Source organism: Pogoniulus pusillus, chromosome 42 (genome assembly GCF_015220805.1).
Source record: "Pogoniulus pusillus isolate bPogPus1 chromosome 42, bPogPus1.pri, whole genome shotgun sequence".
NCBI classification, from domain to species: Eukaryota; Metazoa; Chordata; class Aves; order Piciformes; family Lybiidae; genus Pogoniulus; species Pogoniulus pusillus.
The window spans coordinates 2,209,124-2,232,880 of record NC_087305.1 but is presented as its reverse complement, the minus strand read 5'-3'; the positions used below and the strand labels follow the sequence as shown (position 1 = coordinate 2,232,880).

At 50.9% G+C, this 23,757-nt stretch overlaps 1 protein-coding gene across 6 annotated transcripts; it reads left to right on the top strand.

The window, feature by feature from the left end:
• The first annotated feature begins 136 nt into the window (after positions 1 to 136).
• CDCA2 (cell division cycle associated 2) lies at positions 137 to 9,206 on the top strand. Of its 6 annotated transcripts, none has more exons than XM_064175550.1 (13): positions 137 to 416; positions 1,707 to 2,283; positions 2,854 to 2,984; positions 3,505 to 3,634; positions 3,985 to 4,214; positions 4,552 to 4,636; positions 4,829 to 5,055; positions 5,505 to 5,580; positions 6,153 to 6,202; positions 6,435 to 6,578; positions 6,814 to 6,964; positions 7,395 to 7,594; positions 8,155 to 9,206. In XM_064175550.1, exons 2-13 carry the CDS (start codon positions 1,770 to 1,772, stop codon positions 8,989 to 8,991), a joined length of 2,775 nt encoding a protein of 924 aa, XP_064031620.1. In that variant the 5' UTR covers positions 137 to 416; positions 1,707 to 1,769; the 3' UTR covers positions 8,992 to 9,206. The 6 variants fall into 6 exon arrangements, with proteins under 6 accessions (XP_064031620.1, XP_064031624.1, XP_064031623.1 ...); XM_064175554.1 differs by having other exon boundaries at positions 196 to 416; positions 1,704 to 2,283; positions 6,156 to 6,202; positions 6,438 to 6,578; XM_064175553.1 differs by having other exon boundaries at positions 196 to 416; positions 1,704 to 2,283; positions 6,156 to 6,202.
• Positions 9,207 to 23,757: the final 14,551 nt, after the last annotated feature.

The following is a 23,757-nucleotide window of genomic DNA, read 5'->3' as shown; positions in this document are numbered from 1 at the left end:
GAGAGGCGGGGCAAGGGGGGCGGGAGAGCAGGAGGGGGCGGGGAGGGCGTTGCTGGTGGCCAATCAAAAGCCTCATTCTGGTTTGAGGGGCAGCCGCCTGTCACGTGGGCGGGTCTCGTGAGCCGGCCGTTAGCTGTCCCAGCAGCAGCACTGCGCAGGTCAGTGGCCTTTTAAGATCACTCCGCGCTCAGGAGCCAAAGAGTCCCCGCTGCCCGGGAGTCCTCGTCCGCGCCCGGAGAGCGGAACGGCGCAAGGCCTGCTCCCGGGAGCTGCTGTCCCTCTGTGCCCCTTTGTCCGCGGTGTTGCGCCCTGCTTGGCGTCCGCAAGGGGTTGGCGAAGGCGGGCGATGGCGCGGAGGGATATGGAGCAATGCGTCCCGTTTGAATGGCGGTAGCGGGCTTCGGGCGGCGTCTGCGGTGAGCGCTGGGTGAAGCGGGCGGAGGTGAGGGGCTGGGGGCCGCGGGCCAGCGAGGGGCTGTACCTGGCAGAGGGGGCAACGCCGGAGGTGAGGGCAGGGGGTGAGCTCTGACGGAGCCGAGGTGCCCGGGAGTCACCGCCGTTGGGCATTAACCGCGGCCCCCTGGGTTTGGCATTAACGAGTAGGCCTCGCCTGAGGGAAGTGCTGTGGGCATTGCCTGTCTGGGTTTCGGTAGAGCCTTTGGTGCTGTCTCCCGCGGCCTTCTCCTGGCACAAGGCTTGGTCAGAGTCGCGGCCGGTGCCGTATTTCTGCCGGTGCACCGTTGCGGTGGCAGTTGGTGATTGCTGGGCTTTGACATCTAACAGCCCCACCACGAAGGGCCCTCTTGAAAGACCAGACAAGACAGTCAGATAAATAAGAGTCAGCAGTGCCCAGGTGGCCAAGAAAGTCAGTGGCATCCTGGGTTATATTAGAAACACGGTGGGCAGCAGGGCTGCCCCTGTGTTCAGCACTGCTGAGGCCATCCATGAATTGTTGAGTTCAGCTCTGGGCTTCTCACTACAGAAAGGACATTGAGGGGCTGGAGCGTGTCCAGAGATGGGCCTGGAGCATCTGGGCTATGAGGAGGGGCTTGAGGCTGCTGGATGTGTTCAGTCTGGAGAGGAGGAGGTGAAAGGGAGACCTCCTTGTTCTCTACAGCTCCCTGAAGTCCGAAGTTTTCCAATTAGTATCCAACTGCTACTACTTGTTGCAATACTTGCAGCAGAAGGGCTGCAGTGTGAGTGACATGTAAAGTGTAAGTTTGAGGAGTGAAAGCAGGGCCTCTGTTTCCTTCCTCATGAAACATTTCTGCTGCGGGGTTCTGTTGCTGGGAGTTTGTCTTTATGGTGCTGGCCTTTAGTGTTCTTTCTGTGGAGCTTTCTGGAGATAGGCTGGGTATTAGGAGGAAGGTCTTCACAGAGACAGTGATTTGCCATTGGAATGGGCTGCCCAGGGAGGTGGTGAAGTCACCATCCCTGGAGGTGATCAAGACTAGACTGGATGAGGCACTTAGTGCCATGGTCTGGTTGATTGGCTAGGGCTGGATGCTAGGCTGGACTGGATGAGCTTGGAGGTTCTCTTCCAACCTGCTTGATTCTATGATAGGATTTTTCCCTTTCCACTTCCCTTTCCAACACCTTATTCAAGGAAAAAACAACTAGATGTGGTAGAAGCTTGGGAATGGGACTGAACTCTTGCTGTTGACAAATACCTATTAAAATACCTTTTTTCTTCTTCTTTTCAGTAGCTTTTCCTACCCTATAGTGAGGCACCTGGGTCAGTCTGTCTTAAAATCAGTCAGTCCCTAAGCATGCACAGAAGACTGAAGAATGGAAACGCTCTCCTGAAAGCTCAAGACAATGAGAGAGCACACACAAAAGAGAAGGAAGAGGCCCCTTGTTCTGAGCTGTCAAAGGACCAGAAGATTTGCAAAGGCATAAAGGCATTCAAGGAGAATTTAAGCAATGGGCAGGAGGTGCAGCTGCCAAGAGGCACCCTGCAGCACCCCAGAAGCCGCGGCAGGCGATCACAGCGCCCCAGGGCAGGTGTCAGCAGCTGCCAGCTCACTGAGTGCTCTCTGGACACGCTGGAAAGGGCTGCTGCTGGGGAGCAGTCCTTGCCTTTCAGCAGCAAGGAGAATCTGCCGGCAAGCAGCCGTCTTTCTTTGGGGGATGAATTCTGCCTGACACCTAACAGGGACAAAGCAGAAGGAGAATCTGCCTGGGGACTGTCAGCGAGCCAGGGGCAGACACCTGTGGGCTTTACACGTGGAACAGTTGCTGAATTTGGGCTCCTCCAGGAAAGCTTTGCTATACAATCTGTAGGTAAGGCCTGAGTGGCTAGTGACTGTTGTCCTTCTCAGATGACATCTGGAGGTCATCTTGTCCAAGCACACAGCCAAAAGCTTCCATTTAGGTCAGGTGCAGGTTGTCTGAGTTTGAATATGCTAGAGGGTGGGACTGGGATGTGAAGTTCCTTTAGCTCCCAGTTTAACTTTCTCTTATCCTGCCCATGAGGGTGTCTCTGAGCTTCACAAGGGAGTAGCAAGACAAATTCTGCAGGTTTTGGTAGATGGTTCCTTAACTAGCAGTTGAAAAAGTAAAAGCAACATTCTCTTTTTGCCCTGCCTCACTGCAGGTGGTTAGATGAGATGACTTTCAAAGGTCCCTGCCTACCCAAACCATTTGCTGCCTTTCTGCTTCAGAAGGATTTTAACTTGCCATTGGGAAGCTCCCTTACTTTTGCTTGGGAGGGTTTCTTGAGCTGAGCAGCTAATTTTGGATGTTTTCCTGAACAGCATAAATCACCCTTAAAGAGGAATCAGTGTTTTAAGGCTTTAGGTTTTCTTACCAAAAGAAGTCTTGTGTTTTTTGCCTCTCCTGTCCCCATTTCAGGGGCATCTCCAGCTTCATTAAAATTCAGACGAAGGGCAGCAATTGGAGCGCGGGGATCGCCGGAGAATAACAGCCTCATTCAGTTCCTTGCCCAGCAGAGAAGCAACAGGCAGAAAGAAGATTTGGCTCAGGTGAGGCTCTCTCATATATCTGTTGTGCCAGTTTAGGTCCCTCAGGGATCAACATGTGCTGGGAGGAGGGGAATGCAAAGCTCAGTGCAGCCGTAGCAGGATTCGTGGCTTCAGTTCTGCTGACTTTCTGTGAACTCTTTCCCTCACAGCAAGGGGATGTTAGGAGGTTGCTTGTGTAGAGCATGGAGGCTTTGCTCCTTTACCTTTGTTCTCCTACGTTTGACAGGCTTGATTTTTGCTAATTAAAGTGTTTGTAGTTCAAAGTGAAGTCAATCCTAGCATAAGTGACTTGGTATTTAGTCAGGCTCATTCTTAAAGTAGCACAGACTGTCAGAAACCAAATTCTAGGGATGCTCTGGAGGGGCAGGCTATGAAAGGCAATAAAGCTGAACATATTCTTGACACAGCTCCTGATTTGTATGTTTCTACCATGGAATAGAGAGTTAAGTCTGTTTTTCATACCAAAGTACAATGTGATACTGGAGCAAACAGTAGTCTGAGGTGAGTTTTGTTTTGGCAGGTCAGTCCTTTCAAACATGTCAGGCTGCTGAAGGACAAGATAGACACTTTTCAAACTGTTAAACCAGTAGAAGAGACTGAAGAAACAACTGGCACCTCTGGACTGGCACAAGTGGCTGAAATAGGCTCCTGTAAGTTGATGTATTTCTGGTCCATGACTGACCTTAAACATTGGGGCACAAAACTATCATCTCTTATCACAAAACAAAACCCTTTCCCTTGTCAGGGCTGGTGCAGGTCTATGGGTTTGGTTAGAGTAGCTCTGTTCATTTAAAGCTGTCTTATTGCTTGGTTTCTCCCAAGCAGTAGCTTTGTGAGCTTCTCAAGACACTAAGTATAAAGGTGGCACCATGGTGGCAGATGCTCAGCAGGGGATGGAGTTTTTGGTGCTGTTGTACTTCTGTTATTCACCTGGCTTCATACTGAAGTCTGCAGCTTCCCATCAGTCTTTAATTGTCCCTTCTGTATGCTTGCTCTAAAGATTTCAGTTCCAACCATTGCACTAAAGATGCTAGAAGGAATGCTGTACCAGATCTGAGCAGAGAGCAGGAAGTGAGCCCAGTGTCTGACGAAAGCAAGCCCTGCACCACTCCATCCCACTCCCCAGCAAACACCAGCAGGCCTCTATCGGCTGAGCGGGCACAGAGCGGTTACTGGCTGTCACCTGTGCTGAAGAGAACACCAGAGGAGCAACCACTGGAGAGAGTGCAGGTTGGTCACTGACTTCCTGACTGCTGCAGTCCTGGCAGGAGAGCCAGAGGTGAATCTGCTCCTTCAGTAATGATACTCTTGGCTAAGAGACATTTGTGACTTGACTGCCTTGAACGAGGAGCAGCTGAATGCTGTCAGTGGCATCAGTTTGCTCCCTGCTCACCCGAGAAGCTTTGTTGGAAGCTTTCCTGTTAGGGGAGGGTCCATGTTTAGCTTTATCATTTAGAAAGCAATGGACTGGTTGTGAAATGCTGCTCACAGAAAAAGTTCTTTTCACTTCATGTAACCAGGGGCAGTATCTGAGGTGGTATTAAAAGGTAACTGTCACATTTGCTAGGAATGCTTCTATGATGCCCTTGATGGAAGAGGTGAAACCCTTGCAGTCTCCAGCTGCACAGAGATCTTTGAAGCACTGCAGACAGGTCAGATTCCCCTCTTGGGTTTTGAGCAGGGGGAGCATTACGTGGGATCATAAGGTTTTGCCTCTGGTGAATCCAGAGAATGATTTGTAGCCACCTTCAGGTAGCTCATGTGTGGCATCCTGCTGTGTGCCTTGGAAAAAAAGGTTGCCAAGGAAAACGGCTATTTAAAAAAATAACAGTCTGTGTTTTTAGTTACAACAGAGGAAGCTGAAAGGCAGAGCTCTGAAAAGCCAAAGAAAAAAAAAGTTACTTTTGGGCAAGATCTGAGCCCAGAAATCTTTGATCGAGCTTTGCCTGCGAATGCTCCGCTGCGCCGGGGAGGGACCCCAGTGCGGCTGCAGAGCCACAGCAGCCCCTCTGCTGCAGGGCTCAGTCTCACTGAGGAGCCATTGCCCCAGCCCAACTTTGATTGCTCTGAGGTAAGTTTGGGTTCGTTTGGGTCGTTCTGGGTTTTTTCCCCTTTAAGTCACACAACCAGCCTCTTAGTCTCTGTGAATGCTCAGTTTCTGCTTAAATTTTTCCCTCTGTCTGCTTGCTTTTGAAAGGCAGTTGCTGAAGTGATGCAAGAGTCTGCTTGAGACTCTGGGATGGCATTGGGAAGTGCTTCTGCTTTATGGCTTCTGAGTAGCATTTTGCCCTGGTTAAAATTAAGTGCTGGTAGGACAGAAAATGGTTTTGCCTTGGTTTATTCAGATCCTTTTTGATTTTGCATTTCTTTCTAACTCACGTAGCAAATGAGCTGCTGCCTTCTTTAAGGAAAAAACAATATTGTTTGCTTCTCTGGCTGCTCCAAGGGCTGCTGCAGCAGGGCTTCTTCACTCTGTCTGGTAATGTGTATTGCCAAAAAGTGACCTTTTCTTGTTCAAAGGAATGTGAGCCTCTGCGGGGGTTAGTGCAGGACCCTGTTGCTGCAGAAGATCTCATGCCTGCTGAGAATGCAGAAGGTGAATTCAGCTTCTGGTTTTGTCATTAGATAATGCAGCTCTGTCTCTGGAAATGCAGAGATGTTGTTCTCTTTACAGGGGGATCTGTTTCAGTTGCACTCAGATTTAATGCCCCTGCTCTCTTCTAGAGGTCTCTGCAGTAGCTACAGTGTTTCTCTGCTGTGTGGGTTCACTGGGGGTGATGCTTTTCTGCACCAGTGGCTGATCTAAGCTACTGCCCTGAGTAACTGGGATTGGGGTCTTCAGACTGATGTTGCAGCTTGGGTTTTAACAAGACAACCACAGAACAATTGAAAAGAGGTTGTGCAGGTGTCAGCATCTCTAGAAAACCTATGTGGGTGCTGACTGGTTTGTATCAAACCCTCAGCAGTTTTGTTTTAACTCTCTTGTGAAGTGTTTGTAATGTCTTGCCATGATTGATAGTCCTCTGGGCTGGCTGCCTTGTGAGCTCCTCCAGGCTGTGCTGACTGAACACTGCATAATGTTAGAAGTTATGTGGATAATCTGCTCAAAATGTGATGTCAGTTTCTGTGCTGAAATGGAATTTTCTGATTTTTCCTCATCCCTAACAGCAGCAGCTGGCAAAGCTGGCAGGATGAGAACTCGTTCCTCTATGAAGAAGGTGAGTTTCTTCAGTGGGGATCTTTGGGTTGTTTAGGTTTTTAACTTTCCAGGTGGAATTGTTCTCTTTTCCTCCTGATGCTTACAAGAGATTTTACACCCTCAGCTAGGAGGGTTGGATACATCCAGGTACATGGAAACATCTCTGTTAGTGCAGGTTGTTGTCTTAAGGAAATCTCATTTTTGACTGAATGTGGCTTTCACACACAAGTTCATTTTCTCATGCTCCTCAGCAGTGCAGCACCACCTCAGAGGGGACTGATGTTGGCATCTCCAGTGCCACAGCTCCTGAGAACACTAAGGGCATGGATAATCCCAGGCGGAACAAGCTTCCAAAACAGAAGAATCCAACAATATCTACTGTCAAAAAGCCACAAGTAAGTGACAGCAGGGAACTGCTGCCTGCATTCCTCCACCCAGGTGTCTCTTGGGCATCTCATCTCCTCTTTCTTGTGTCCTTGGTGTGGATTTTTCCTACTAAAGATTTCTGAAGGGAGTTAAGTGTCCTGCTGCCAGCAGTGTTCTCTTCATCGGGAGCCATAGTGTCATCCTCTGCTGCCCAGCGTTGCCGGGGAACAGTGAGGTGGCTCAGTGCTGTGCTCTGCCTTTCAGAAAAGGCAACGTGCAGGCTGTGTGAAAAGGAGGAAGAAAGTAAAACCAGCTTTGTATGGGGAGAGAACAATGGCTTCCAAGAAACCTCTCCTCAGCCCTGTCCCTGAAGTTTCAGAGTGCTCCTTGTCTCCAAGCTCACTATTTTTTTCAGGTAATGTGGCTTTGGGTTGGTTTGGCCTTGCTGTTTTGGTCACTTGTCACTTCTTATTTCAATTTCTGTTAAATCTGAGCCTTGGTAAGAGCCTTTCAGACTTCACATTGCCTCTGGAATAGTAGAGTCTGAAGGATCTAATAGATCACTGGTCTCCAGCTGGATAAAGTGAACTCGTGTGGGACTCAAGTGTAAACCCCACACCTCTATACTTTGGACACTGATACTCCCAGGGTCCGTGGAAGTGGTGAGTTGGGTGTTAGTAGCTAAGGGATGTGCTTTGGGGTTTCCACATCCCTTATCTGCAGTAGGTTCTTTAGAAGGTTGCTTCATTGAATTAGACTCCTGTAAAGCTTCTGCTGTAACACTGCACAGAAAGGTTGTGTCTGTTCATGAGTGCAGCCAAGTGACCTCCTGTCTTGTCATTCAGAGGATGTGTTCTCATGGAGTGCTTGCAAGGATGTCCAGCAGAAGCCAGTGGCTGAAAGAATGAGAGGCCAAACCATCTCTACAGCTGATACTTCTGGAAGCTCTGAGGATCTGAATGTGGCAGAAGGCAGCAGTTCCCATGAAACAGTGCCTCAGGTGTCAGATGGTGATCTGGAGGCTGCTGCTGGTGCTGATCAGGAGGTAAATGAGGTGCTTAAGGATGCTGCTAGAAAGTCAGGATTAGGCCTGGTGCTGTTGGATCAAAAAAGGAACGGTTTAGGGAAAGGAAAAAACAGAGTGACTAAGCTTGGGAGCAGGCTGCCCAGAGAGCCCATGGAATCTCCATCCTTGGAAGGAGTTGCAGAACTGATTGTCAGGGCTCAAGCAGCACAGGCTGGCCCCACACTGGAGCAGATTCCAGCCTGTGGGATTCTGTGATTGGTTGGTCCAGACTCGATGAGGAGACAGTAGCAGATGTTTAGCATTCAGCTGTTTGAAACTATTTAGATGAGACACAAGAAAGAAAATTCTTCCCTGAGGGAAGCACTGGAACAGGTTACCCAGAGAATTGTGGAGGCTGCAAAGCTGGCAGTGTTTTAAGGCCAGGTTGGATGGGGCCTTGAGCAGCCTGACCTAGCAGAGGATGTCCCTGCACATGGCAAGGGGTTGGAACTGGATGATCTTTAGGGGCCCTTCCAACACAAGCCAGTCTGATTTGCTTCATGGATTATCTATTGCCTGTAATTGTTTTCTTTTTCCAGTTTTCAAACGTTGTGCCAGATGCCAGGGGTGGCCTTGATACCTCTGACTGTGCCCCTCAAAGTGAAGAGACTGCACATGTAACAGAGGCAGAAGGAAGCACTTCCTGGAGAGAAAATGGGAGGTTAGAAGGAGCCCTACTCAATGAGGCAGAGTGGGTCACTGGGCTGGAATTCATGGAGCAGGAGGGTGCCAGAAGATCTCTGCATCCTCAGAAGGGCTCTGCCAGAACGGGTCTAAGAAGGAGGAGAACAAGAAGTGGAGTCTTCCCTTTTCCAGCTTTTCAACAGGAGGACACAACTGAAGACAATCTTCCACTTCCTCCTTTTCACATGGAAGAATTCTTAGCTGCTCCTTGTGATTCTTTTAATGTGGAAGATTTCTTCTCTGTTCCTCAGCCAAAACGTGACCACTCGGAGCCTTCTGGCAGGGGCGCAGTAAGAGTGAGGCGCAGCATGAGACTGCATGAAGATGCCCAAAGCGAAGGCCTTGAGTGGATTCTGCTACCGAAGGAGATGCAGAATTGTCCTCCCCTGCTGGCTCCTGCTCGCAAGCTCAGGAGAAGCGCAACTGTCCTTGGGGAATCTGAGAACCTTGGCTTTGGAGAGCGAAACCTCACTCAGTTTTCAGCAGCAGGCAAGGAGAATGAGGGCTCTGCCCGCCCTGCTGGGAGTGCCTGCCGGCAGCCGCGCAGGAGGAGCCTGCGCCTATCCACGCCTGGAGGAACAGCAGCTGAGGCTCAGGCCCGGAGGTGGAGCATAGCAAACCCTGTTTGTAGGAAGGGCAGAGGTGATCCAAGCCCCTCTGAAGAAGCAGAAATTCCTCTTCACAGTAGATAACACTTAACAAAGGTTCAACAGCCTTTGGTTTTCTGAGAAGGAAGGTCAGTGTCAGACTCCTGTTCCATCTCCAACCCCCTTCTCACTCTCCTGCATTTCCTCACTTTTTTCTTAATCCATGAGTAGCTTAGAGCTGGTGTTCCATGTCCTGATGCCTAAAATGCATTCACTCAGATTAATTGTAGTAAAGAAAAAAAATAAATGTTTTAAATCTTCATTGTCCAAACCATTATTCAAAAAAATAAAAGGGCTTGGGGTGCTGGAGCTGTCCTGTGCTGTCCTGTGGTGCCCGAGGAGCTCAGGGGCCTGGAGCTGTCCTGTGGTGCCCGAGGAGCTCAGGGGCCTGGAGCTGTCCTGTGGTGCCCGAGGAGCTCAGGGGGCAGGAGCTGTCCTGTGGTGCCCGAGGAGCTCAGGGGGCTGGAGCCTGACCTGTGCTGCCCAAGGGACCTGGGGTGGGGAGGGGGGGCTGGAGCTGTCCTGTGCTGGCTGAGGGTGTACTGAGGGGGCAGTGTGTGGTGTTTAGTAGCTAATGTGTTGAAAGCAAAACCTGCATCGAAATGACACTGCTGTTTGCTTTCAAGCTTTAACAGCAGCTGTGTTTTATTTTGCCTCACTACTGGTAGAAACAACAGCACAGAAGAGCTCAGGTTCAACAGAAGGCCATTTCCTTCAAGCTGGCACTGGTGTTTCACTAGGGCTGCAACAGGCCAGTGTGGAAACTGCTTTGCTGTGTTTTTTAGGTTAGGGGTTGGAAGAAACCTTCAAAGTTTATCAGTCCACCCACTAGAACAAGTTTCCCCTTCTGTTCCTGCGGCACCTCCTCTGCTCCAGGTTGCCTCTGTTGCCCCTCATCCTGTCACTGGACATCACAGAGCAGAGCCTGGCTCCATCCTCCCCTCACTGCTCTTCACATCTTCATAGACATGAAGAGGGCAGCCCTTGGTCAAGAAAAGGGGAAGAGGGAAAAGGAAGCCACTGCAGTATGGCAAGAGCAGCTTCAGCTCCCAGGAGGAGGAGTGGGCAGAGAAAGGTGTCCGAGCTGCTAACAGGTGAGCAGTGGGAATAAACCCCACACTGTGTGGCTGGGTGTTCTTCAAACTGCTCTGCTTTAAGAGTGGGAGGTAAACTGCAAATCCCAATGTTTGAACTTGGAATCAGGGAAGGTCTAATTTCACTGAGTCCCAGCAGAGAAGATGAAGCTGTGCCTGCGACTTACAGACAGGGCTAATGTATTGGTGTTGTAATTAAGTCCTGCAAATTGTGCATAGCAGAGCAATTAACAACTGTACCCAGGCTGTAGAGGGAGAAGGAAAACCTGTGTGCACTGGGAATGAGGGCATGGAACATATTCCCTAAGTCCAACCTGAAGAACCTGGTGTTAGTCTTGGGTTCTTTCCAGTGACCCCTTGACTCCCATCTTCCTGCCCCCTGCGCAGAGCTGGGGCTGGTCAACCCTGTCTGTGTTTGGGAGGCAGAGGAGACAGCTCTGATGAATGGCTTTTATTGTGCAGCATTTTGGATGGGGTGGAAAATGTTCTGCCCTGTGCTGCAGCCAAAACAAACAACCTATTCCCTGAACCTGGATCTGTGCTTCACTCAAACTGGCAGCAGTTAGAGCTCTGCTCTGAAACAAGAATTCAGTCTGACAATTTTTAGGCCTTGTTCAGCTGAATGCAGCAGCCAAAGAAAATACTGGGGGGGGGAATTCAATAATACAGATATTTACAGCTTGCAGGTGGCATTCATCTTTGGGGTGCTTGGTGTTTAGATTTAAGAATCCCTCTTAGCAGGGGGAGGGGTTTGCAAAAGATATCCTTAATTTTCTTTTTAGATCTAAATAAGTTTTGGGGTTTTTGGGGGGGGTTTATTTTAATGGGAATGGTTTTTCTGAAGGGAAGAATCCATTTTATGTGGCTCCCTGTTGAGTGATAAATAGTTGTGACTCAGGGCTTTAAAAGTTTAGGGTCTACCAAGAAACTGAAAGGGCTGCAAACACAGGTCCCAGCAAAGGGCAGTGAGAGCTGCTGACAGAAGCCTGCTCTGCCCTGAGTGCTTTCCAACCTTGCAGAAGTTTGGGTCAAAAAAACCTCTTTATGGTGCAGGCTTGCTGCTGTTGGTTTTCAGCAGTGCCACTCAGCTCTGTGCAGCCAGGCTGTTCCCTGGGTTTTGTGCTGTATTTCATAGCTTGAACCTAGAATCATAGAATGGGTTAGGATGGAAGGGAACTCAAAGCTCAGTCAGTTCTGACCTGTGGCCTCAGGCAGGGACACCTCCCACTAGAACAGGCTGCTCAAGGCCTCATCCAACCTGGCCTTGAATATCTCCAGGGAGGTTGTGGAGCACAGAAGCACCCAATGTGATCTTTGATCTTCTGTGCTCCACAACCTCCCTGGGCAACCTGTGCCAGTGTCTCACCACCCTCACTGCAAACAACCCTTTCCTAACATTCACTTTCAATCTTCCCCCTTGTCCTGTCATTACAAGACCTTGTCAATAGTCCCTCCCCAGCCTTACTGTAGCCCCCTTCAGATATTGCAAGGCCACTCCAAGGTCTCCAAACCTTCTCCAGCCTGCAGAGCCCCAACTCTCTCAGCCTGTCCTCACAGCAGAGCTGCTGCAGCCCTCAGCACCTTGGTGGCCTCTTCTGCACTGGCTCCAACACTTCCATGTCCTGCTTGTGTTTGGGGCTCCAGAGCTGCACCCAGGACTGCAGGTGGGGTCTGAGGAGAGCAGAGCCAAGGGGCAGAATCCCTTCTCTTGCCCTGTTGCCCACACTGCTCTTGCTGTAGCCCAGCACAGGCTTGTGTCTGGGCTGCACTCACACTGCAGGCTCTTGCTGAGCTTTTCACCACCCCAGACCCCCAGGTCCTTTTCCTCAGGGCTTCTCTCAGCCATTCCCCACCCAGCCTGGGGATTGCACCTATTGGTTATTAATAACAACCTCCCTATTTGTTATTGATAACAGCAACTTAAAGGACTCAGCTCTGTCTGGAAGCCTCTGGGATATTGCAACAACGAAGGACTAAAAGTAAACCATCAAAGGAGGCCCTGTGCCTGGGTAACTCCCACCCACACAAACCCCTTGGCCCTCACAACCCCCACAAGCAGGAGTCCCTGTGAATAGATAATTGTAGAACTTGCAATGTTTGAAGCAGATCTGTGAGCCTCAGTGGCTAGACCATGGCAGATTCCAAATGAGGTGTCCCAAAGTCTGAAGGGAAGCTGTGATCATTCCTGGAAAGCCCTCAGCATGTAGGGAGCTGAAAAAACTAGAGAGCAGAAAATGGAAGGGGAGATTATTCCCTCTGTGGGCTGGGGCTGTGTTTGTGCTGTTCTTGAGTGAAGTTACTGCTCAGGCTCCTTGCTCTTTGTCTTTGCCAGCACTCATAACATGTGAGTGAAAAATCCAGCTCTACAATCACCATCCATTAAATCAAGGGAGTTACACTGAAGATACTCTTTGAGGCCATGCTTCCCTGCCATAAATAACCTGCCCCTGGCATGCAAATGTTTAGACAAACAAATGCACTTAATTCGATGAGCAGGAGGTCAGCAGTGCTGAGCTTTGGTAGTAAATAATATTCACTAATGCAAATCTGTTCAGGTTGTAAGGGAATTCACATCTGAACTGTGGCTCGGGTGTGCTGAGTATCCTCCTGTGTGCTGTTGAGGAAGAGGGAACTGTGTGGGTACAAACATTAATGATTAATAAAAAGCTCCTTTTGCTCCCCCTCCGAGGGGAAAATAAATCTGGAGTAGCCATGGACTTGCAAGGGAGGCTTTGTGAGGTTTATGCAGGCAGTCAGTAATGTAGCTGTAGTTTATCTTCACGTGAGCAGTGGAGAGTAGGAGCTGAGCAGTACAAGCCCCAGGCGGCCTCTTGGTGTTTGCCTTTTGGGTCTCCTCCGCTTGCTCCTCTTAGCAGCCAGAGCCTTGCTGTGCCTTGCTGAGCTCCTGCATTGCTGTGTTCCACTGCCTTGGGTCTGGTGTCTGCTGCCTTCTGCTGTGCCTTGCTGAGCTCCTGCATTGCTGTGTTCCACTGCCTTGGGTCTGGTGTCTGCTGCCTTCTGCTGTGCCTTGCTGAGCTCCTGCATTGCTGTGTTCCACTGCCTTGAGTCTGGTGTCTGCTGCCTTCTGCTGTGCCTTGCTGAGCTCCTGCATTGCTGTGTTCCACTGCCTTGGGTCTGGTGTCTGCTGCCTTCTGCTGTGCCTCGCTGACCTTGCTTCTGTCTTCCCACTGCTTCCTTCCCTTGCTTAATGATGTCCAGCTCTTGCCAGCCCCAGATGCGGCAAACTGGCCCAGAGGGTGACGGTCCAAGGAGGGAAGGGAAGCAGTTGGCAGCACGGGAAGTGTGTACACAAGATGCTGCAAGCCCAGCAAATCAAAGCTTCGCTGCCAGCAACCTTTTCTGATGCTTGGCATGGTGCCTCTTAGTAGAGCCACAGAAAGCTTTAGCTGCAGCCAGATCTGTGGTGCTAAGTCCCTTGGAGCTGCACCTTTGGATGGGAGCTGAAGCCAAAGATAAGGCTGGAAGCAGAATTCAGCCACACAGCTTCGCACCGACACGGAATAGCCAAAGCCTTAAATTGTCCTTTTATTAGCCAGGAAATCTTTTGCTTCTGAAAAGAGCTGGTTGTTGTTTTTTTTTTTTTCTTCTCATTCCACCAAGGATCAGCAGGGGCTAAGGGCTGGGGGGGGGGTGGTGGTTGAAGAGAAGTCTCAAACAAGATCCTCAAACTTTCCATTTCCATATTTTCAGGCTGCCTTTCCCCCGCTCTCGGCACTGAGCGCAGCGCAGCCCATGGGCCTGTGCCAAAAGCTGTTTAAACAATATTAAGATGTTTTCTTCAAACTTCTCCCTAGGAAGATACTCTTTTTCGAGAGGAATGTTTTCCCTGGAGCATTACATCATGAATTGGTTCAGCTCTTGGAGTAAGAAATTGGACCAAATGGTGGAGAGGGTCTCCAGGGGAAACATACTTCTGCTGTTAAGTATTCCCCCCAGAAAGCTTAGAAACCGCTTACACAGAACCATTCTGTCCACATTTAGCCTTTCACCTTGCTGCAGCTGAGCAGAGGCAAAGGGGGGGGTTAGGCTTTTGTAAGGAAACTTGAACCTCCTTTGGTTTTGTCATTACATTTCCCCACTCTCATTGTGTCTTGTGAGCTGAGCTCTGGCCATGGCCGAGCTCGTTTCTGACAGCGACGCCGCGCAAAGGTGCGTTGGGTTTGGATGCAAACTGTTAATGAAATCTTAATTACCAAAGCTGCTTTGGAAACTCCCCACTTTAGGGCTTTTATTTTTTGAGGATTAGAATGAGAGGAAGTTCTGAGAAGAGCAGAGGAAGGAGGGATTTGTGTGGGTTAGAGGGACAGCAGCTATGTGAGCAATGTTGTGTTTCCTCGCGTGTGCAGAGCGTTCCCTGCCAGCACTGGAGGCCTTTGGTATCACAGTATCATCAGGGTTGGAAGAGACCTCACAGATCATCAAGTCCAACCCTTTACCACAGAGCTCAAGGCTAGACCATGGCACCAAGTGCCATGTCCAACCTTGCCTTGAACTGCCCCAGGGACGGCGACTCCACCACCTCCCCGGGCAGCCCATTCCAGTGGTATGGTTTCCTCTGTCAGCTGAAAACCTCAGAAGGAGAAATGCAGAGTCTGAGTTTCTACCATGGTGGTTTTGCTCTGAAGAGGTACTGGTAAGCTCCCAACTCCACAAAGGTCCACCCTTTGGTTTGTAGGCAGTTAGGGACCTAAAACCATATTGCAGGTAGAAGCTGGATTTGGAAAGCTTTGAACTGTTGACCTGGAGCTGACACAATTACCTTGCAGGGTCTAAAATGAAACGACAAACCCATGTAATAGCACAGGAGAACAAACATGCCCCAGGGCAGGACACTCAGCAGGTTGTGAGTGGCTTGACCTGGCCTATGGAGCTGAATTAGGAGCCTCATGTTCCCAGCAGGTTGTGAGTGGCTTGACCTGGTCTATGGAGCTGAACTAGGAGCCTCATGTTCCCAGCAACACTTTGAGCAGAGGATGTTTTGCTGTCCCAGAATTCTTGATGGGCAGAGGGAGCATTTTTTGTATCCCAAATCTTTTGTTTGGCAGCTTCAATCACTTCTTAGGAAAACAAACACAAGCAAAATCTCAGATGAATTCTCCTCAGAGCCTGCAGGCACCAGAGGCTGAAGGTCAGGCCCTACAGAGGCTTTCTCTGCCCCCATTTGATGTCTCTCTAGAAAGTGGAGTGGTTCTGGTGGAGTTTTAAAGGAAACACTCTCAGGCAGATGGAAGTTGTTCCTAGCCAGAACCAGTTGCTGCTCCAGCACTAAAACTGGTGACTGGAATTGGCACAGGACTGTGAAAGACTCTTGCCAAGACATCTTTAAATTATGTAATCACATTAAGCACACTAATTGCACTGGGCAGGCTTCTGCTGCACCCAGGGCATGCAATGATGGAACAACAAAGAGGCTGCAGGTAACAAAAGGTGCTCAGAAGCTCTCTTGGCACTGCGTTAAGTCCTTCTGGAGTTTGGTGGCTCAGTTTCTACGTCTCCAAAACGAGATTTCCACCTCCTGCAAAGGGCATTCACAGTGTGCAAAACCTCACAACCACTGAGCTGGGTTTAACTGTTTCTGTGGCAGCTCCATCTCTGCCCAGGGGTGAAGCATTTGATGGTCAGCAGCACTGCTGTCACTGCTGCTCAGGTGCAACAGGCAGCAAAGGAGGAGGAGGAGGAGGCTCTTTAAAGCCCCTCAGATAATGTCTTTGAGATCTGTGATTGATTTATTTGATATTTATGCAGTTGGCAGTGGGATTTGAAATATAACATAAGCACTTCCTGAGATGTCAGTGCTGCGCTGTTAGTGGTCTGAACAAGGCTGTAATTCATATCTGCAGGTGCTTGCTCTGCTATCAAACACTCCAATAACATCATGCCTGTGGAATCCGGCGCTCCCCAGCGTCCCATTTGTATCCTGATATGCCCACATCTTTCCTATGTGTGTTTTTCTTTCTTAAGGAGCTCTCATTTCCTCCAATAGGATATGTTTTATTTCATCCTTTTTCCTGCACTCACTCATATTAATGTCACCACACTCACTGGTAATGGCTGGGCTGGGCAGTCGCCCGTGCAGCCCCCAGAGCACAGCCTGAAACCCAACCCTGGACACTGGGAAGCAAGAGTGGATGGCTGAGGGAAGGGAGGGCAGAGCTTGCTTTTTGGCCTCTGACTTGAGCTACCCCCTTAAAGGTGCATCAAGCTTGCTCAGCACAGCCTGCTGGCCCCTGTCTTGTGCTCCAAGGTGTCCTGGGATGGGACATCTCTGCTGAGTGGCTCCACAATGGGAGGAGACTGCAGTCTGTGGGGGTTCACTGCCCAGCCAAACCCACCCTCTCGCCAGGGAGCAGCACTGGTGAGGCCAGGAGGAAGCTGCAGCTGGGGCACACTGGGTTCACATCCTCTCCTGCTGGAAACTGTCTTCTTCTAGAGCAGGCCATTAAGTCCACTTCCTCTCCAAATTCCAGTCTGAGGTCTCATTTTGTTCTGCTGGCAATCAGGACAACAGGGCATGGGGGTGGGGGGAGAGGGGCTGGGCAGTGAAGGGTGTGAGCCAGATATGACAGTGGGCTTTGAACGAGTTTCTGAAGGCCTTAGAGGACAGGTTTTGTTTCTGTGGTGTGGAAGAGCATAAGAACAGGCCTAGCTTGGGGTTTTAGTAGAAGACCTAAGAAAATGTGGTAAGGTCATTTCTCTGCAGACTGCTGAGTTCAGGCCCATCCCTTCCTCCACCTGTGGTATTGCTCATCAGCACCTGCAGCAAGAGCTCTTAATGCAGAGTGAGCAGACCTGGGTGCTTGGTGTGAGAGGGAAGCAAACAAGCAGCTACACAGCTTCTGGAGACTAGCCTGGGAGAGAAACACTGCCATGGGTGAGCCATTGTATGTGTCTGGGGAGGGAAAAGGCAGGTGGAGAAGGGTGAGCACTAAGCTGACCCGATGTGCTCAGCACTGCTGAGGCCACATTTGGAGTGCTGGGTTCAGTTTTGGAGCCCTCACTCCAGGAAGGACATTGAGGGGCTGGAGCAGGTCCAGAGAAGGGCAACAAAACCAGGGAAGAGTCTGGAGAACAGGGCTGGGGGTGTGCAGCCTGGAGGAGGGTACTAAGGTATGAAGTGCTGCTGCACTACTCTAAGTTGTCCACGTCCTAGCACTGTTCCTTCTGCACTCACAGAATGCACTGGGTTGGAAGGGCTCATCCAGTCCAATGCCCTGCACTCAGCAGGGACTCCCCAGCTAGGGCAGGCTGCTCGGAGCAGGCTTTAGAATGGGCTCAGGTATCTCTGGACAGCCATATGGGCACAGCTGCCATGGCACAGGGCAGGTGAATTCAGCTTTCTGCCCATGCCTCTTCCCTCTCACCCTCAGTGTACTTCACCCCCAGTCTGATGGTGGTGACCCACCTGCTGCCTCTGCTGTGCTGTGTCTGACCCTGGTGACGGGCACAAAGCTGGGCACAGCAGGGCTGGCAGGAGTGCTGCACCAGCTCCACAGCTGGGGATGCTCTCACACCAGCAGGGCTGGTTCTGCAGGGCAGGATGGGCTCTTGCTGCCTGCCTGGACACTGCAGTTTGTCATAGCAAGGAGCAAACGAATGCAAGGTGTCTGCCAGCACAAACCCAGCCGCCTTAAACCGCCAAGGTGGAAGCAATCTTGGAGGGGAATGAAAAGTTATTAAAAGCAGAAGAGCTCTGAAGGAACCCAGCTTGGTTTCATTCTTATGAAGAAGCTCTGAATACAGCAGGGAAAAGGCATCGGGAGTAATTATCCAAAACGGGTGGCATAAATCCGAGCAGGAAGCAATTCATCAGCTTTGGAGGCACTCACCTCAAACTGTGAGCTGCATTTGCCTGGCCTGCATTGGGGAGCAAACGTTAATGAAAGGGCTGAGGCAGCTCCTGGCTCCTTCAGTTCGTTCATTTCCCACTAGATGTCTCCGGTGTAAAAACTAATTAGGAATGTTCTTGATTGAACTGGGAAAACCAGGATGAAGTGTGTGTGTGTGTGTGGGGGGGGGGTATTGTTTTTATTTCTTACCCAGCCTGGTGCTGTTGTGCAGCTTAACCCTTGAGCCTTCTCCAGGAACTGCTTCAGCCTCAACTATGATGAGAGGCCACTTAGAAACTTTGTAGAGAGCTTTAGTTCTAGTTTGCTCCTACTAAAGAGTTGTCCAAGTGAGAATCAGCTCTGCAGTTCTTTGGCTCCAGCCTGCAAGCTGCAACTCATCTCCAGCTCGGGTGACACTCGTGCAGGAGGCTGTGAAGCAGCCCTGGGCTTTTATCTATGGCAATGCTGTGTCCGAGCTTGGACCTCCCTTTGGGGGTTCTCTTTGCAAAAGCAGCTTTATAGGAAAGAAGCTCTGGGTGAGTTTGCAGAAGTGTTTGCTCGAAACAGATCCCAGGGTCCACCCATATGGATCCTGCTGCAAAGTGGAGGCTCCACGCTAGACAAACCCAGTACTTCTGCTGGCATTTTTCTGTTGCCTGCAGATGAGGAGTGTGAGAAATGTGGCAGCTCTTTGGCTCCTTCAGTGCTGGAGAGCCAGGGACCTGTTGATTTCTCTTTCTTTCCTTTTTTTAAAGCCTGGATCCTGATACTCTCTGTGTGCTGCTTTGCCCTGCTGTGCAGTGCCTTGCACACAGTGCAGATGTGCATGCACCGGGCAGCTTTGCTCCAGCTGCCTTTGGGGGCGGTACTGGTTAAAGTGCACAGAGTCAGCCTCAAACACCACCAGCAGGCACCTGTCCTTCTTTGGCTGCCTTTCCTCAGCTCCCTTCTCTCTCCTGCACTCACCTGCTGTCTTGTATTCCATGCTAACCCTGCTGCTCTTCAGCCTGGCCTCAGCCACGGTGAGGCACTCGCAGCCCCAGCGCTCTGCTGGGACCCAGGGAGCTCTGTGTGCATCTGCAGCACCTCACAGAGTCCCCAGGCTTGACAGGAATCTATGGGCACTATTTTAATTAGATAATAGAATAATTTCATATGCAATTGAAAGTGCTGCAGGGGAAGCAGAGGGGTGGTTGGGAAGGTAGATTGTAATTACCCGAGCTGGAATTTGGCCAGGATACAGAGGTGAGCCTTGCAAAGGGCACCAAGGGACCTGCAATGAGCACAAGTAGTTAAAATCACAGTCAGACTTCTGATTTGAAAGATGCAGCCTCACAGCCTGGTGCCCCCACAGTGTCCTTGTTCAGGACTGAACAGAGCTACCAGAAAAAGCCACAAGCAATTTTCCACAATAGAAGGTACAGAGGACACAGAGGTGACTGGGAATGGTTTTTGTTCTGCCCCAGATTGTCCTTGGCACTTTCTGCAATGCATCCCACAATTAACAAAAAATTAGATTCAGCAGGAGCTGGTGTGGAGAGGGAAGCACATCTCTGCTGTAGGGAGCTGAGATCTGAGGTCTGGTGGCTGAAGTGGTTGTTTGGTCATGTGAGACACCTCAAAAACTTGGGAAGTGGAAGATGAACGCAAGTCCTGAGTGACCTAACAGGCAGAGCATAAAATCTGAGCCTTAATCAGATGGAGAAGTCCAGGAGTGGTTCAGTTTTCAGTCCTGGAGAAGATGCTGGTATCGTTAAGGCAGTCTCTGACTTCTGCTCCCTGAAAAGGACCCATCTGATTTTCCTCTTTGCCACTGCTCAGGCAAATCTGCTCTCCAAAGCAGAGCAACTCCCCTGTGCTGGAGTCATGGTTTGTGGTACAATAACCAGCACCCAGCCATAACTCCTGTGTGAAAAATGGCCTGACACTGCTTTACAAGTCATGAGAAACACTACTGCAGTGCTGGCCCCTGTGCAAGGGCACAGATGCTCTGCATGGTGAGGCTTAGAGCTGGCTCCATGCATGCAGGCCAGGAGAAGCTGCTGCCTGCTCTCAGCCTTTCCATCAGGCACTGCAGTGCTGCTGGCCTCGCTGTGCCAGCTCCACTCAGCCTCTCAGTGCTCCCTGTGGAAGTGTAGCTGGAGCAGGCTGGGCTGTGAGCTCTCTGGTCCCTTTCCCTTCACTTACTTTGCACTTTAAACCCCACAAGTTTGAAATGCCCAGCCAGCCACCTGGGATGGAATTTTGAAGGATAAAATGGAGCAGGACATGAGGAGGTTTGTAACTCAACATCAGTTTGGAGAACTGCCTAAATGTTTGGAAATTCATCAGGACATCTGCAGAAATGGAGCTGGAGTCACTTGGATGATCTCCTTGTTCTCTCTTGCATGCCCTTGAAAGCTCACCTGTTGTAGCTGGGTTTGTGTGACTGCTTTCAACAGTCAAACGAGACCCCCTAGCTTTGGGGGTCCCTTCTTTGCTTAAATGGGTGAGACTCTGCTGGGTTTTTAGCAGTACCTCTGGTTGTGGCATCCTCCTTGTATCTTCCTCATGCCTTGTTTTTCTAGCTTGGATGCTGTCATTGCTACCATCATCCTCTTGACCTCAGGTTGGCTTCAAAGCTTCAAGGAGCTTTACCAAAGTGAACATCTTCCCAGAGCTGACTTCTAGACTCTGCACTTAGCTCAAAGGGTTCAGTAGATCAAGGCCAAAACGCTGGTCACAATTTCTTCTGCAGGAGAACTGAGGCAAGAAGACTTTTTGTGGATTATATGGCAAGTGATGCAAATGTGTGAGCTGTTTGTCTTGGCAGGCTGCTGAGCTGGGCTGATCTTGTGATCTAAGCCAAGAGGCATAAATCTCAAAGGCTGGGATTAGGAATAACAACTCCTACAAGCAGAGTTCTCTCTTCCTTCTCCTGCTGTTTGCTCTTGTGAACTGGTGACTTGAAAAGGGCTGCCAGGCCTAAAAACGCTCCTGGTTTGCAGAGTTAGTCAACACAGTCCTGTGGCTTGGCATTGCATGAGTTACACCAAACACTTTCATCCCTGAGCAAACCGACGGGAGGAGACCAGCCAGGAGGTAACTCAAATCCCAACTGCTAATGACAAAAGAAAACTCAGAGCTGCCTTTCCAGTGCACGTTGATTTAGTGGCATTTAATTTCTTTTTCCAGTTAGGATTTTCACCTCTTGACCATGGCTTGAGCCATGAAATCGCAAAGCAAACCCTTTGCTGGCCGTTTGGTGCTTTACCTTCTCTCTCATCTTTCAGCCAGATCAAAGCAGCCCCTCCTGGTCTAACCTGTGCTGGTCTCTCACTGCCTGTCTCAGTCAACAAGAATATATCCTCTTAGCCTGGAGAAGAGGAGGCTCAGGGCAGAGCTCATTGCTGTCTACAACTACCTGAAGGGACATTGTAGCCAGGTGGGGGGTGGCCTCTTCTCCCAGGCAACCAGCAATAGAACAAGGGGACACAGACTCAAGTTGTGCCGGGGTAGGTATAGGCTGGATGTTAGGAGGAAGTTGTTGTCAGAGAGAGTGATTGGCATTGGAATGGGCTGCCCAGGGAGGTGGTGGAGGCATCATCCCTGGAGGTGTTCAAGAAAAGCCTGGATGAGGCACTTAGTGCCATGGTCTGGTTGACTGGCCAGGGCTGGGTGCTAGGTTGGACTGGATGATCTTGGAGGTCTCTTCCAACCTGGTTGAGTCTCTGATTCTCTTTATCTTAAAAGCAAACGGCAAGCAGCTGACGGCGCGGAGGAAGAGGAGCTCGGAGGTGCTGCGGGAGGGCTGCGTTAGCTGCGGAGGGGCACTCGCGGCCGCCTCCTGCCCGCTTTCGGCCACAAGGTGGCGACAGAGAGCTGCGCCAGGCGCCGCCGCTCTGCCGTGGGCGCCGCGCCGAGGTGCGGGCTGGAGCCGCCTTTGCTGCCTTGGGCTGCCGAGAGCCCTCCCGGACATGTGCGAGCTGCCTGCTTTGTTTAAAGAGGCCCCGTCAAGGTGCTGTAGGCTCTGTCATCCAGCCCCCACCAGGGAGGTTCACCAGCAGAACAAATTTTCCCGTGGGTTCTCATCTGCTCCGCACACGCGGAGTAGCCTCGCCTGGGGTGCGGGGCGGGAGGCGCTTCCAACTCGCCCGCAGCCTCAGCTGTCGCCTTGGGGGATGCCTCTGCTCACCGGAGTCGTTGCCCAGCTCCTGCCTCCCTGTTCGATGGGGATGCTGCTGCCTCGTTGCGGTGAGGAGCCCTGGACCACACGAGGAAGATGCCCGAGCAGTGCTGGAGCTGCCTTGCTTGGGTCTCAGCAGCTCGCGCCTGGAGGGAGCCGCAAGGCAGAGCCGTGGGGTGGCAGAACGCTCTGGTGTGGATTTGAGGAGCAAAAGCATGAACAAGGTGGGAAATGTGTCCAAGGCCAGGCTGGATGAGGCTTGGAGCGACCTGTTCTAGTGGGATGCGTCCCTGCCTATGGCGGGGGAGGGTTGGGAGCTTTGAGGTCCCTTCCAACCTAAACCATTCTATGATTCATTAAATGCCTTCCCTGCAGCTACCCTGGAAGGAAGATCTCCACTGAGACACCTACATGGCAGGACAGCCAGCAGGTTATTCCCAGTTTTGCCTTCAGGTGGACCTCAGCAATGCCCATCAGAGAGCAAAAGCTGCCCTGTGATACCTCTGTGCAGGCCTGAGGCCATTGCCTCTTGTCCTCTCATCTGCACAAGTGCAGGATGGAAATGGAGAGTCCTGCCTGTTTCCATCATTGTTTGCAACTGAGGTCGTCCTGTGCCTTCCCTTTCTTCAGATTGAGCTGTAGCTATCACTTTAAAAACAATAGACTCCTGGGGGGGTGTGTATAGCCTTCAATAATTAGAGTAGAAGGTGCCAAGGGACATGACAAATGAATCTTCACTGAAAGATGGGCTGAATATTTAAGCTGGATGCACACAGCTGCTGAGCTGCTTCTCCACTGCCAGGCCAGAACCTGCTCACCCTGCTCAGGGAAGCCCTGCTGAGGGGGCAGACCCCAGAGCTTTAGTGGGTTTGACCCACAGTGGCCATAAGCAAGGATCTGGCTTACACAAAAAAATGCTCTTGATGTCAGAGTGGGAGCTGCTGGTTGAATCCAAGCAGTTCTGGGGGACCAGTCAGGGAGTGTTTGTGAGGGACTCTCAAGTCTTTTGGCAGCAGCAGTTACACTCCAGCCAGGTACTGAGACCCTTCAGAAGGCTGAACGTGCAACCAAGGAGAGAAGGCAGCCCAAAACCCAGGCAGATCTGGCTGGCTTCTGGTGTACACGGCTGAGAACCTTTAGCTGTGTTCTCAGGCTGTGTGCTCAGAGGCTGCTGTGCTTCAAGAAGTTCCACGAGGTGCTTTTGAGGGCTCGGTCCAGACCTGTGTGCACAGCACATCTGCTTCACTGCAGCTGGAGTCTGGGCAGAGGCACTCTTCAGATTCATGGGCAAGGTCTAGGCTGCATGCTTGGCCTTGGTCCCTGAGTGGTAGAGGCTGAGGATGGTGTTTGCCAGCTCAGGAGTCCAGGCTGCTATGGTTGCTGCAGTGTAACAGGGCAGAGCTCTGAGAACATTTTCCTGTGAGGAGCTTCTGACGCTGAAATGTGGCCATGGCCTGTACTTTGGGGTGGAGAGCACCTCGGGGGGGCAGTGAGGTGTCTTCACCCCTGCTCAGCCCCTTAAGGTGTGGAAAGTAAACTCTGTCAGCTGGGTGCAGATTTGCCACCCCCGTGCTGCATTGTCTGGGTGCACAGAAGGGGATCTGCTGGCATTATCATCTACCTCGGCAGCGCTGAGAAGTGTGAGCTTGTGGAACATATGGGCTGCAATCTCGGGGCAGAGCAGCCTGTGTGAAGGATGCAGCAG

Excerpts from the sequence above, each read along its gene's own strand:
- CDCA2 (XM_064175550.1), top strand. The coding sequence starts at position 1,770 with ATGCACAGAAGACTGAAGAATGGAAACGCTCTCCTGAAAGCTCAAGAC. Across the intron at positions 3,635-3,984 it reads AGTGGCTGAAATAGGCTCCT|ATTTCAGTTCCAACCATTGC; the intron begins GTAAGTTGATGT and ends CTTGCTCTAAAG. Across the intron at positions 6,579-6,813 it reads CTACTGTCAAAAAGCCACAA|AAAAGGCAACGTGCAGGCTG; the intron begins GTAAGTGACAGC and ends TCTGCCTTTCAG.